This window comes from Panthera uncia, chromosome F2 (assembly GCF_023721935.1).
Source record: "Panthera uncia isolate 11264 chromosome F2, Puncia_PCG_1.0, whole genome shotgun sequence".
NCBI classification, from domain to species: Eukaryota; Metazoa; Chordata; class Mammalia; order Carnivora; family Felidae; genus Panthera; species Panthera uncia.
In genome coordinates, this window is record NC_064812.1 from 16,675,954 (window position 1) to 16,691,479 (window position 15,526).

General features: G+C 35.3%; 1 protein-coding gene across 3 annotated transcripts in view; it reads left to right on the forward strand.

The window, feature by feature from the left end:
• The window catches only part of ATAD2 (ATPase family AAA domain containing 2), a 68,172-nt gene that overhangs the window by 40,733 nt on the left and 11,913 nt on the right, over positions 1–15,526 (forward strand). For all 3 annotated transcript variants that reach the window (XM_049632919.1, XM_049632920.1, XM_049632921.1), the window contains exons 14-20: positions 4,522–4,681; positions 5,426–5,516; positions 6,205–6,519; positions 6,899–7,031; positions 7,377–7,563; positions 8,523–8,708; positions 15,319–15,454. In XM_049632919.1, coding sequence (XP_049488876.1) covers positions 4,522–4,681; positions 5,426–5,516; positions 6,205–6,519; positions 6,899–7,031; positions 7,377–7,563; positions 8,523–8,708; positions 15,319–15,454 — 1,208 coding nt within the window. The remainder of the gene's footprint in view (positions 1–4,521; positions 4,682–5,425; positions 5,517–6,204; positions 6,520–6,898; positions 7,032–7,376; positions 7,564–8,522; positions 8,709–15,318; positions 15,455–15,526) is intronic.

Genomic DNA, 15,526 nt, shown 5'->3' on the forward strand with positions numbered 1-15,526 from the left:
AATTGAAGGATAGTTGACCTACAGTGTTACTAGTTTAAGGTGTAAAACATAATGATTCAGCTATTCTATATATTAAGCTATGCTCATACAAGATAAGTGTAGTTGTCATCTGTCACCATACAGCATTATTACAATATTCACTATATTCCCAATGCTACGCTTTTCATTCTCATGACTTACTTTATAACTGTAAGTTTGTACCTCTTAATCTTCACCCATTCTGCCCACACCCCCAATCTCCCTTCCTCTGGCAGTTACCAGTTTGTTCTATATTTATGGTTCTGTTTCTGTGGTGTTTATTTGTTTTGTTTTTAGATTCCACATATAACTGAAATAATTTGTTATTTGTCTTTGAATGACTTATTTCATTTAGTGTAACATCCTCTAGGTTGCCTCAGATGGCAAGATCCCATTCTTTTTTATGGCTGATATTCCATTGTATACATATATAGCACATCGTCTTTACCCATCTATCATCTGTTGATGGACAGTTAGGTTGCTTTCATATCTTGGCTATTGTAAATAATGCTGCAATAAACATAGAAGTACATGTATCTTTTCCAGGTAGCGTTTTTGTTTTGGGGGGGGTAATAAACAGTAGTGGATTATATGGTATTTTTATTTTTAACTTATTGAAGAACCACCATCCTATTTTCTATAGTGGCTGTAACAATTTATATTCCCAGCAACAGTGCATGAGGGTCTTCTTTTCTCCACATCTTTACCAACACTTGTTATTTCTTGTCTTTTGATGTTACCATTCTGACAGATATAAGATGATACCTTATTGTAGTTTTGATTTTCATTTCCCTGATGGCTAGTTGAATATCTTTTCACATGTCTTTCGGTTATCTGTATGTCTTCTTTAGAAAAGTGTTTGCTCTTTCAAAGAATGTGCTCTGCCCATTTTTTAAATAGATTATTTGGTAATTTTTTTTTTTTTTTTTTTTTTTGGTTTTGAGTTGTGTAAGTTCTTTATATATTTTGGATATTAATGCCTTATTGGATACATCATTTGTAGAGGTCTTCTCCCATTCAGTAGGTTGCCTTTTTGTTTTGTTGATACCTTCCTTTGCTTTGCAAAAGGTTTTTATTTTGATACAGTCCCAATAGTTTAACTTTGCTTTTGTTTCCTTTGTCTAAGAAGACACATCTAGAAAACTGTTGCTAATAAGGCCAGTGTCCAAGAGATTATTCCCTATGTTTTCTTTAAGAAGTTTTATGGTTTTTGGTCTCACATGTAGGTCTTTAATCCATTTTGAGTTTGTTTTTGTGAATTGTGTAAGAAAATGGTCCAGTTTCAAAGATTGCCAAAGCAATCCTGAGGGAGAGCAAAGGTGGAGGTATCACAATCCCAGATTTCAAGATATGCTACAAAACTATGGTAATTAGAACAGTATAGCACTGGCACAAAAATAGATCAACAGAATAGGATAGAGAGCCCATAAATAAACCCACATTTATATATGATCAATTAATCTCTGATAAAAGCAGGAATATGCAGTGGGGATATTGTACACAAGAATATAGACAGTTTCTTCAGTAAATGGTGTTGGGAAACTGGGTGGCTTATATATTGATATGAGAAACTTAATGTGCAATTTTTTAACCAAAGATTTAAAATATCTGAGCATAAACATTTTTGTTAAATTAAGCATTTTTAGAAGTTAGCACATTGAACATTATTAAACTGTAATTTTTATCTGTTAGTAATAATATTGAAAGAGAATACAAGTAAGTATGTGAATGCCGTAGAAAATACGATTTTTAGCTTAAGAAAGGATATAAATATAAAATAAATTAAAACCCTAAAATCTTTACTTTGAATTGGGAGTATCAATATGAATTCATGATGATTGATTTTTTTTTTTTTTTTTTTACTTTTAACTTTATTTATTTTGAGAGTGAGTAAGAGTGGGAGGGGGCAGAGAGAGGGGGAAAGAGAGAGAATCCCAAGCAGGCTCTGCACTGTCAGCTTGAACTCATGAACCACGAGATCATGTTCTGAGCCAAAGTCAGACGCTTAACTGACTGAGCCGCCCAGGTGCCTCTCAGGATGAATTTTTTTAAGAAAAAATAGTTTGTAGCTCTAAACACTTAAAAATGCCTAGGAGTTACTACAACCCAGTAGCAGTTCACACCCCTGGCACCCAAAATGTGGTACTAGCACTTAGAGGAGAGATGGTGGATAATAGAAATGAGTTTGGAAATAAGCAAGACTAGCCTGGAATATCTTGTGATGCCTGGAAGCAAAGAAGCCATTGAAAACTACTAGGGTCATAACAGAATGACATAGTCAGTTTTGAAAGTTTCAGTTGGCCAAGATGGGATAATTAGAGCATCAAAAATAATAATGACTATAGGGGTGCCTGGGTGGCTCAGTCGGTTAAGTGTCTGACTTCGGCTCAGGTCATGATCTCACAGTCTGTGAGTTCAAGCCCCACGTCAGGCTCTGTGCTGACCGCTCAGAGCCTGGAGCCTGCTTTGGATTCTGTGTCTCCCTCTCTCTCTGCCCCTCCCCTGCTCATGCTCTGTCTTAAAAATAAATAAAAACATCAAAAGAAATTTTTTTAAAAAATAATAATGATTATAATAGAGTGAAAAGCATCAAATACATAAAAACTGTCAGTTTTTAATGATCGTTTTTTAAAAAATAAAAACTTAATTGGTCACTCCAAAGGGTGCTAAAACAGTGACTCATTACTCTGAAAATTGATAAACAAAATGAATCAGGCATTTCTTTTTCCTGTCCTGTAACTATGATTCATGCCATGATTGAGAGTAATTGATGAAGTAACGTTGTTCTTTATAGGGAAATCATAGGTAATAAATACAGAGGAAATTATGAAATAGAAAAATCACCATTTTGCAACCCCTTATGACATAGTAGATCTAGCCATGTGGTTTTCAACTGAGAGTAGATTTTGCCCCCCATGGGACAAATGTCTGGAGACATTTTTGATTGTGACAAATTGGAGGCGAGTGATGTATCACTGGTATCTAGTGGGTGAAAACTACAGATGTTGTTAAACATTCTACAGTGCCAAGGACAGCTCTGTACAACAGATAATTACCTGACCCAAATGCCATTTGTGCCAAGATTGAGAAACCTTGATCTAAGCAATAATTGTAAGTGGCTACAAAAACAGTAAAGTAAAAAGGTTGATGGCGAAGTTTAGGATGAATGTAGTAAGCTGATAACCCCTCTTGTAAACCCAATCCCCTGATGTTAAATGAGAAACTGATATTATGTACCTGCTGAGTATACAATAGGAAGTACATGGAATACTCCTATCATATATGCTATCCTAAGTAGTTTAACCTGCATCTATTAAGCTTCTAGATCTAACTGCCAGTTTGTAGGAAATATGAACGATATAGGACAAGTTAATGACCCTATCAGGAAACAAGTTAGCCTAATCCAGAATGTGGGAAGGAAATTTTACAAGGCAAAGACCCAGTTTCTTCCAACAAATAAAAGGCATGAAGGCAAAAAAAGAAGGTTCAATGGGGACTGTTAAGGAATTGAGGGACATTTGACCCCAAGGTGTGTGGATCTTGGCTTAAAAACATCAAATGTAGAAATGATATTTTGAAACAATTAGGAAAATTAAATATTAGGTGATATTAAGGAATTATTGTCATTTCCATTGGTGTCCTGGTACTGTGGGAGTTTTTAAAAGTCCTTATCTTAGAAATAAATACATGAAGTATTTAATATGAAATATTTATGGATTAAATGATCTGTGGAAAGTTTTTGGGGTTTTCTTTAAAATCTGTTGGATGGAGAAAAACACAATTAGGTGAAGTCATAAAAAAGCGACACTGATAACTTTTTTTAAATTCTTATTTATTTTTGAGAGAGAAAAAGTGTGAGCAGGGGAGGGGCAGAGAGAGAGGGAGACGCAGAATCCGAGGCAGGCCCCAGGCTCTGAGCTGTCAGTACAGAGCCTGATGCCGGGCTCAAACCCACAAGCCGTAAGATCATGACCTGAGCCGAACTTGGACGTTTAACCAACTGAGCCACCCAGGCACCCTGAAAGGACATTAATAATTATTAAAAAGGGGTGATGAAGATGTGGAGATTGTTTTACTATTCTCTCTCCATAATTAAAATGTAATTAAAGTTCTTTTTCTTTCAATGCTTTATGTATATTCTATTTTATTTGGGCATTCTTTGTTGACAATGTGTATACAATGGACCACTTTTTAGATACAGTTTATCTAGTATTTTTTTTTTTGAAGTATCCTTTTTGAGGAACTCTTAAGTTCTGTGTGAAGTTACGCTTTATGAAATGTCTTCCATTAGTGGCATTCTAAAAACCATTTATGTTTTTCATTGATTTTAACCTCTACATGCCATTTAGTATGTTATTTTACAAGGTTTTTAAATCTGTGGGAAGTAATGGCATGCTCTGAGAATATGTGTTCACCTGTTTAATATATTAAGTCTTAGCACAAGAAGGAATAATATATTCAGCATCATATGTTTAATCTCTTGTCGTTTATTTTTACATTTAGTTCCATTGTTTCCACCTTGCTAGCTCTTATGGATGGATTGGACAGCAGAGGAGAAATTGTGGTCATTGGTGCTACCAACAGACTGGATTCTATCGATCCTGCTTTGCGAAGGCCTGGTCGCTTTGACAGAGAATTCCTTTTCAGCCTACCTGACAAAGATGTAGGAATTTAACATTATTCAGAATTTGACAGACTATGTTGCTCTTATCATAGGAAATCTTGGCACAGTGAAAATTTGAAGTTTGAGTTTTGTATGTTCTAAAGCAAAGTCAAATGTGATTAACATCCAAAGAGGTAATGTATGTATTCTTAGGGAGGTTTTATTTTATTTAAAGAAAAGAATATGGATTTTTTTAATTCTTTTTTTTCTAATTAAAATAATGCCCCCCTAAATGCACTTTTACATTTTTCTCAATTTGAGCATAGCCTTTGAATGTTACCATATGACTTTATTTTGCTTCAGAGCATGTAGCCTAATAATGAACAGTTAATCCTTAGTCAATTTATTAGCCTTGACTTTTGCATGGACACTACCATACAATCCTACCTAGTTGTTTTAAAGCCACTTAATCTCTTGAGAACCAAGGAGGAAAACATGAGTAGTGCTGTCAGTACTCTTAAACAATTCTTAATATAGACCAGAATGAACAATAGTTCCATCATTATTAATTTTTCTCATTCACATTTATGATGCCTAGAACTTAAGCACTAGAAATACGAATCTTCTTTAACATAAATTCCTTAAATGCTTACAAGTGCATCTTTTTCTTTTTACTTTTACTGTTTTTTGTTATAGTAGGTATTGATTTCTTTATGATTTTTAGATAAAACTATTTTAAATTGAAATTATTCAAATCTGAATAGCGCCTTATTATAAAAAAATTAAAATTGTTCTTATTTACAGGCTCGAAAAGAAATTCTTAAGATTCATACAAGAGATTGGAATCCTAAACCACTGGACATATTTCTAGAAGAACTAGCAGAAAACTGTGTTGGTAAACATTGCTTTAGGCATTAAAAGATAAAATGCATGCATTTCAGAAATTAAGTTGTAGTCTTGGGCAAGATTATGTTTAAAGAAATACAGATTTTGTTTGTTTCTGGTCTCTTATTTGTGGCATGTTTTCTTTAAAAATCCTGGATATTAAATAGAGATATTTGATGAATTGGCTATTGGGGAATTTGAGAGCAATGTTAGACAATAATAATAATAGCTGTCTTTTGCTGTTTACATTTTCTAGTCATTCTGTTAAGTATTTTGTATATGTTATTTCGAGAAATTCTCACATCAGTCCTGCAGGTAGCATTATCCCCAATTTACAGACGTAGAAATGTTAATGTAGGAATTTAACATAGATGCTCTTAACAAAGAGCATAAATGATTCTCCAAAGATCATATGTGCAGTAAATGAAAAACTGGAGTTTGAACTTAGTCTGTCCTTTTAAAACTCTTGTTCTTGACCGCTGTGCTACATTTAGTGTTTGTACATTTCACTTGCAAAAGTTGATTGATTTGTTGATGGTTATTAACCGTTACAAGTTTACTGAGTGGATGAGAGATTTTATCCTTACTCTGAATATTTTACTCTATTTCTATGTTGAGTTTTAATTTTCTTTTAACCATAGTCATGCTCATAGGATGATGATTTACTTTAAAACATTTTTTTTGGTTGCCTTGGATAGGATACTGTGGTGCAGATATTAAGTCAATATGCTCTGAGGCCGCTTTATGTGCTCTGCGTCGACGCTACCCACAAATTTATACCACCAGTGAGAAACTACAGTTGGATCTCTCTTCAATTACCATCTCAGCTAAGGATTTTGAGGTAGCCATGCAAAAGATGATACCAGCTGCCCAAAGAGCTGTGACATCACCTGGGCAGGCATTGTCCACTGTTGTGAAACCACTCCTACAAAGTACTGTTCACCAGATCTTAGAAGCCCTGCAGAGAGTATTTCCACATGCAGAAATCAGAACAAATAAAGCTTTAGACTCAGGTATGATACTTGATCGGCCATTTAATAATCAGGAAAACTAAATGTTTTATACATCCCAGAAATGTTTTGTGGTTGGTTTTTTTGTGTGGGTTTTTTTTTTGTTTTTTTTTTTTTTTTTAGAAAACAGCCTCTTGAAAGGAATTTAGTCCTGCCTTGCCTGGATGTTTGAAGGAAACTTACTTCAAAGATTGCCCTTAATTAGATCTGTTTGAATTTGAAGTGCATTTATATTTGTTATTCATATCTACACAAATGTTTTTGATTCTTAAATTTTGTTGTACATTTCATGGACATTGATTTGTATAACTAATGCATTACATAAACGTTTGCTTTTTGCAATCCAGAAAAGTTACTAATGTACAATTTTTTTGTTTTGTAGATATTTCTTGTCCTCTGCTAGAAAGTGACTTGGCATACAGTGATGATGATGTTCCATCCGTATATGAAAATGGGCTTTCTCAAAAATCCTTTAATAAGGCAAAAGAAAATTTTAATTTTCTTCATTTGAATAGGTATATTTCCCTTGCAAATGAGTATATATAATTTCTTGTGTGTAAATTCCTAAAAACTAAAAGATGGTGGTTGAAAATATAAGAATGCTAACTGATCTTCTTTTTTTAAGTTAAAATATCAAAAATTTTTTGGTATTACAGTTGTCACCATAATAGAAATTACACTGTATAAAGTAGTCCTAAAATCTGTGGAGGTTGATATTTTCCAAAGACCACTTGAACCATACTGTTATGGATTGACCAGCCATATAGTCAAAAATTTTGCCTTAAGAAAGTTAAAAATTGGTAATTTAGGAGGAAAATTTTAACTTTTGCTTTTTCTAAAATACAGCTAATTTCTTTCAGAAATGCATGTTATCAACCTATGTCTTTTCGACCAAGAATATTGATAGTGGGAGAGCCAGGATTTGGGCAAGGTTCTCATTTGGCACCAGCTGTCATCCACGCTTTGGAAAAATTTGCAGTATATACCTTAGACATTCCTGTTCTTTTTGGAGTCAGCGCTACATCTCCTGAAGAAACGTGTGCCCAGGTAATTCATTATTGCCCAGACAAGTAAGCTGTAAGAGAAGCAGTCTTCCAGAGACACAGTCTAGAATTGCTTATCTGTTTTGAACTTTTTTTTTATCTTTCTGATTTCTACCTCCAGGTTTATGAAATAGAACTATATGTAATTGCTTAGTCATTAAAGAGTATGGGTTTAAATCACATTTCCACCATTTAATATCTGTGTGACCTAGGAAAGTTATTAGATCTCTGCCTTGTTTCCCCCATTTGCAAAATGGAGATAATAATAGTATTTACTTTGTATGGCTGCTGTGAGGATTAAGTGGGTAGAGTATTTAAAACAGTGACTGTTGGGACACCTGGGTGGCTCAGTCGGTTGAGCGACCGACTTCAGCTTAGGCCATGATCTCACGGTTTGTGAGTTTGAGCCCCGCGTCTGGCTCTGTGCTGACAGCTCGGAGCCTGGAGCCTGCTTTGGATTCTGTGTCTCCCTCTCTCTCTGCCCCTCCCTGACTCACGCTCTGTCTCTCTCTGTCTCAGAAATAAACATTAAAAAAAATAAATAAATAAAACAGTGACTGCTGCATGGTAAGCACTCAGATATTCTGCTGCTTCTGTTTTTGCTATCTTTATATTAAAATTTTTCAAATGTAAGTTTTCTATTTTTGCATTTAACAGAAGTCTTCTAGATGTATTAAGCTGTTTTCTTCCTAATTGCTTAAAGCAATTATGTTTTCCTAAAAATAAGACTTTTAATACTTTGATTTCTCTTCATATCGCATAAATCTTTTGCCTCTTACTAGAACTTTACAAGACTTTTACAAAACATTTAAAAATAAGACCGAAACGGGAAAGCATTTTAAAATCTTGAGGGTTTTATATAGTAATTCTGGGAAGTTAAACATTGTTCCAGACCAATAAAAAGCGAGCATTACTAACATACTAACTCTTTAACTGAATATAATTTTTTTCCCTCTCTACTAGATGATTCGTGAAGCTAAGAGAACAGCACCAAGTATAGTATATGTTCCTCATATCCACTTGTGGTGGGAAATAGTTGGACCAACACTGAAAGCCACATTTATTACATTGTTACAGAATATTCCTTCATTTGCTCCAGTTTTACTACTTGCAACTTCTGACAAACCCCATTCTGCTCTGCCAGAAGAGGTAATTTGTAGAGGGGAAAGTCACTGTACATATGATATATGGGCTTGTTGGGAAGGATGGTGGGTGTATTTATATGTGTGTATAGTAAGGCTGCATTATAAATCTTTTTCTCTTCCAAAAACGGGGTTATATAATGCATACTATTCTGCAACTTGCCATATATATGTGTATGTGTGTGTGTATACACACACACTTTTTTTTTTTTTAATACACAGTCTCATTCCTTTTAAAAGCAGCATGGCTTTTTCCATTGTCTTGATGTACCCAAATTTATCTAGATTCTTGTTCATAGGTATTTTGGTTGTTTTTTAGTTTTTGTTTCTATTGAACTGTTAGAGTGAGCATCCTTGGGCTTTTTTTTTTTTTTTTTTAATGTTTATTTTGAGAGAGAGAGAGTATAAGCAGGGGAGGATCAGAGAGAGACGGAGAGAGAGAATCCCAAGCAGGGACAAGTCTTGATCTCATGAACCATGAGATCATGACCTGAGCCAAAGTCAAGAGTCAGACACTTAAATGACTAAGCCACCCAGGTGCCCCTGAGCTTATTTTGTATGAGCATTACTATGTGGATTTTTCTAGCATCCATTCCTAAAAGTGGAATAACTGTAGCTTAGTTGAAGAGTATGCACATTTAGAATTTTTGTTTGTACCAAATTACTGTATTTTCAAGTTAGTGCCTGTTTAGACAGCTACCATGGACAAAAGTTCATGCTTTTTCTGCCTGAAATACTCTTCTAGATATTTGCCTGTTGTGATCCTTTATTTTTCTCAGGTCTCTGCCCAGGTGTCACCTCAGAGTGGCCTTCCCTGATCAGTTTCTCAATTATAGTGATTAGCTCCTCTGCCCATCACTCTCTTTTCCCTTACTGTATTTTGTTTTTATCACTGCTTGCCATTAAATATTTATGTTTGCCTCTCTGTCTCCTAGTGAAATGTAAAATACATGAAGAGACTTTTTTCTCCACCTTTCAATTCTCAGAGTACATAATAAGTATATTGTAGGCTTCTCTGTGGTTTGTTTTGTTTTTAATGACTGAATTTAATGAGTTTTCCATATCTTTGACAAAATTGGTTTGCATATTTTAGAACGTGAGTAGGAAGATAAATTCAAATATTTTATTAAAGAGATATTATTGAGTGCTTATTCTGTGTCAGGCATAGTTCTGGGTAATGGAGTATAGCGTTGAAAAATACAAAAATTTCTCTATCTTCCTAGGGCTCACACACACCTTAGTTGAGAAAGTAAAAATAAATAGATAAAATGTATAATATTAACCTATTGCTATGGAGAAAAATTTAGCTAAGCAATGCCAAGAGAGTGTGGTAGGGTCACAGTGTTAAATAAATAGTCTTAAGTAAGGCCTAAGAAGATGACTTTTGAGCAAAGACCTGAAAAAGGTAAAATAGTAACCCATTTGGGGTATCTGAGGGACAAAGGTTCTTGGCAGAAGAAAAGCAAGTGCAAAGACCCTGAGGCAAAAGTGTGTTTGATGTGTTAGAAAAATAGCTTAAGAAGACCAGGGTGGCTAGAGCCAAGTGAGTAGAGAGCAGAGTAGAAGGAAATGAGATTGAGTTATCCGAGGACAAGAATGATGTCCCTGATGGCCCTGTTTTAATAGTTAATTGTGAGGTATTCAGCTGGAATTTGAGCAAGCCGGGAAACAGATATTAAGTGTATGTTATAGACTCTTAATGGCTTCTAGTTTAGTTAATTTAGTTCTGGACTCTTCCTTTATACTTGATCTTTTATGTGGATATTCCACTTTTGGTGAAACACTTTCTTCACTATTCAGTTCGTTAGCTCTGATTCCTAAAAAATCAACTTATTTTGAGAGGCTTCCATTTCTTTATCTGTTTTCTGAGTGCTATCTAGAACCTGTCAAGTCTGATTTCATCATGACAACTCTTTGTATATTCGAATGCTCTATTATGTTTATTTGCATCTCCCCACTCTGACTCAAACTTCTTCACACTAAACATTTCTTCTGTGATAACAGTATATTCCTTAGGGTTGTTAATACAGTAGAAGTTTATTTCTCACTCGCTTAACTATACTATGCAGGTGACTACATTCAGGTCTTAGCCTCCTCCCATGTAGTCATTCCAGACATTCAGGCTGAGAGAACTTTCTCAGTTTCATCACGTGACTTTGCAGCCTGCTTTTACTCCACCCCACTGAAAGGAGTGGCCCATTTATGTGCCTAATCCGAAAGATATGTATCATTTTCTCTCCCATTCCATTGGCTGAACCTCACATGGCTGTACCTAACAGCAAGGGAGACTAGGAAGTATGACAGAGCAGTGTGCCTAAGAAGAAGAGGACATGGGCCTGATAATAGGCTCTGCCACACATCACATATTTTTAGTTTCTTCAGAATTCTGTCACTCTCCTGAATGTCTTTATATTCCCTTTGAAAAGCTGTACCCAGAATGAATTAAGTACTCTAGCAGTGTTCTGCTTAACAAAGTAAAGAATTACTATTTAGTAGCCACATTATACCATTGGCTTATTGTACTCACTGTCAGTTAAAACATTGTTAATCATTTTGAAATTTGAAAGATAATTTTATACTCTTGATAACAAGACAAAATAGCTGAGCATTCTTAATATGGATGTAGAGAGGTTGAAAATCTGCAGTCCGTTTAATCTGAGATAACTTTGTCAAGAATGTGGGAATTCTGCACTTAAAGATCTTTCTTTGAAGAATAGTTTCTCTGTTTTGGGGGGGTAATATTTCTTAAGCATATAATTGTAAACTGAGTAAAGCATCCCAGTATCACACTGCATGGTAGGGTGGAGTGGGCACAGGACCATGGATTGCTTATTTTAAAAAATGAATAATGTAATTTATAAGCAAGTCCACTTTGAGCCTTATATATAGTTTTTAGTGGTTCATTGATACTGTCTGTATAGCATTGGGCTATATAATAAATGAGAACACCGTGTGTTCTCACCGTGTGTTTTAGCTACATTGGAGCTTGTCCATCTCAGAATTGTAGTCAGAGTACCTATATCCATGAGCACTAGTGAACCCTTAACAATTTAGCAGCATGGGAAAAATGAGAAAGAATGTTCTGAATAGATTAGCAACTTTCATGAACCCATGAAAGAGCAGTGGGGATTAGATTGATGAGGGTTACCACAGTTCAAAGCATGTGCATGAGAGGACTGCTTTCCAAGATGGGAATGGTTTCTAGCACTGAGGCAATGCTGGAAAGGAATTGAAAGAGCCCTTGGACAACTTTTAGTTAATTAGTTTTCTTCACTTCTGGCCATACCAGGCAGAAGTCAGCAAAGCTGTTCATCCTCAGCTAGAGCAGTGAGGTTGGGCCCAAAGACTACTGTGTCAGAACAGTGACTATCTGTGGCTGTCAAGATCAGGAGGAATGGGAAAACCCTGTGCTCAGAAAGCAAATTACAGGTAAATTTTATTTCTAGTATAGGCTAGCTTCTTCATATAATCACTGGGAGTAGAAGCTAGAATAGCTTGACAGCTATGGACAGTCAAGAATTCAAAGGCAGGCAAAGAGGAGCTTATAAATAAGCATTTGAGAAGGACAGCTCAATGAATAATCATATCCATGTATCACCAACAGACTGTTGTAGAAAAGAACCAAATGGAGATGTTATAAATGAAGTAACTCCCCGCACCCCCAAGTAAAAAACTCTGTGAGGCTTTTGAAAAAGAGCAGACACAGATAAAGAGTGAATTAGCAAGATGGGAGATCGTGACACCGGGAATTCTTACCCTATCTGATACAAAAGGACAGAGATTTGAAAAATCAGGAAAAAAAAGTTAGAATACAGGAGATCAATTCAGGTCTAACACCTTTTTAATGGGCTTTATGATAGGGAAGGGAAAGTAAATGTAGAAGAGAAAATGTAAGTACAGAGGAAAATTTTTAAATCTTCTGAGAGAAAAAATACTACTAGAAAGGACTAAAAATCAAATTGCTTCTACCTTCTCATTGGTAACACTAGCTACTAAGGAGACAACTGAGCTATAGTTTCAAAGTTTTGAAAGAAAATAATTTTAAACCTTAATTTCCTTCCCAACAAAGTTAGCATTTGAATGAGAGAGCAAAACAAAGATATTTTTGAATATGCAGTGCCTAAGAAACTATGACCAATGACTCAAACCCTTGATTGAAAGAATTATTAAAGGATTATTTGTCTTGGATTTTTATTTTGTAGAAGTGGCATATAAGAAGCAGTGAACAAAGAAAACAGTAAAACTTATTGTCACAAAATTGTGATAGAAAAAATTTTTTAAGGAATGTGAAACTAAATCTAAGTTGGTCTTAGTCTGAACTTGATAATGGCAAGAAGGATATAGCAATGGAGAATAAGGAAATAAAAGCACATTCAGATTTTTGTCTGATATCTAGATATTGATTAACCTTACAGTTTGCTAGAAAAAAGAAACTTAGGTATTTCTGTTAACAGTTCTAACAATAAAAAATAGAAACACAGCATATATCTTACAATCCATGAGAGAGGGGGAAAGGGTACAAATTCCAACAAAATAGGTGGATTCTAAAATTCAATAGAGAAGGAATAAGTGCTTGAATTTCCAAGAAAATGTTGAAAAACCAATGAGGAGGTTCTAAGACCATCAAATATTAAAGCATACCACAAAATTAAAAATTAGAACTGTGGAATTTGGGCCAGCATGGACAAATTAATGTAACATAGTCCACTGGTAGACTCTTGTTTACATAGTAATTTAGTAAATGAATTAACAATAATAAAGACATTTCATAAATGACGTTGGGACAACAGGAGGAAAGTTTCATATAACATACTAGGAACATTTTCATAAATATGGGAGCATGGAAGACCCTGCGAATCAGGTTATGCAAAAGCTATGAATGTAAACTTCTAGATGTCAAAGATACACAAAACAAGGTGCATAAGCATCGCACAAGGAATAAATATTCTCTAATAATACTGGAAAGGGTTGAGAGGTTGGCTAGAAACATCCTTTGGGGATCTCTTTTGCCCTTTTTTTGGCAGTAAAATATGCAGTGTACTTTGTCACTGAACTGTACACTAACGCCTTTTAAGTGTGCAGTTCAGTGACAAAGTACATTGCATTAAGTACATTCACAGTGTTGTACAGCCATCACCAATATCCATTTCCAGAACGTTTTCATCATCCCAAACAGAAACTCTATACCCTGTAAGCAGTTACTCTCCATATCCTCCTTTCCCAAACCCCCCCAGTAACTTCTGTTATAATAACTTGCTGTCTCTATGAATTTACCTATTCTACATATCTGTGTAAGTGGAATAATATGGTATTTGTCCTTTTGTGACTGGCTTATTTCACTTAGCATGTTTTCAGATTTTGTCCATGTTGTAGCGTGCGTTAAAATTTCACTCCCTTTTGGGGCACCTGGGTGGCTCAGCCAGTTAAGTGTCCGACTTTGGCCCGAGTCATGATCTCCTGGTTCGTGGGTTCAAGCCTTGCGTCGGGCTCTCTCCTGACAGCTTAGAGCCTGGAGCCTGCTTCAGATTCTGTGTCTTCCTCTCTCTCTGCCCCTTTCCTGCTCATACTCTGTCTCTCAAAAATAAATAAATGTTAAAAGAGATTTTTTAAATTTCACTCCTTTTTAAGGCTGAGTAATATGCCATTGTATTTATGTATCACATTTTTATCCATTCATCTGATGATGAACATTTGGATTGTCTCTACTTTTTGCCTACTATGAATAATCCTGCTATGATTATTGGTATACAAGTACCAGGTTGCGTGGTGGTTTTTTTACCCCCAATTCTTCTGTGCTGGATTACGTGGTAACTCCGTGTTTTCCACAATGGCTGCACCATTTTAACATTCATACCACCACAGAGGTTCTAATTTCTCCACATCCTCACTAGCACTTGTTAATTTCTAGCCTTTATTATTTTTTTTATTATTATTTGTAAGTACTCTCTACACCCAACGTGGGGCTCGAACTCACAACCCCAAGATCAAGAGTTGCATACTCCACTGACTGAGCCAGCCAGGTGCCACTAGCCTTTTTTTTTTTTCAATTTTTTTTTTTAATTCATTTCTTTTGAGAGAGAGAAAGAGCACACATGCGCAGAGGAAGAGGGGGGAGAGAGAGAATCCCAAACAGGTACCATGCTGTTAGCACAGAACCCGACATGGGACTCAAATTCACAAACTGAGATCGTGACCTGAGCCAAAATCAAGAGTCCACATGACACTGAACTGACTGAGCCACCCAGATACCCTATGCAAAGTTATAGCCTTTATTTTTACTGAACAACCACTCCTTCTCCTATCTCACTTTGGGTTGTGAAAGTGAATTAATTGATCTCAACAAAACCCTGGAAATAAAACATTGCCATGTCAGTTACCATGTGAACTTCGGAGTCTTGAGTTTTAAAGAAGATCCCATATTTTTTAGTTGCTAATCTGTGCGTACACGATTTATATGTAACTCCAGCGTACGTAAAAGATCTGTGTTTTAAAAACATCTCTTTATTGCATAGTTCAAGTTATTAAAAATATGTGTATAATAACCTACTGTTGCATTGATTAATACATACACAGTATTGTGTATTCACATATATAATGCATGTATTTTCTCTTTTAAGGTGCAAGAATTATTTATCCGTGATTATGGAGAAATTTTTAATGTCCAGTTACCTGGTAAAGAAGAACGGACAAAATTTTTTGAAGATTTAATTCTAAAGCAAGCTGCTAAGCCTCCTGTATCAAAAAAGAAAGCAGGTTAGTTTCTCTGTCAAAGTTTAATATATAATAATTCCGAGACAGTGGGAATAAAATATTAATAGCATCGTC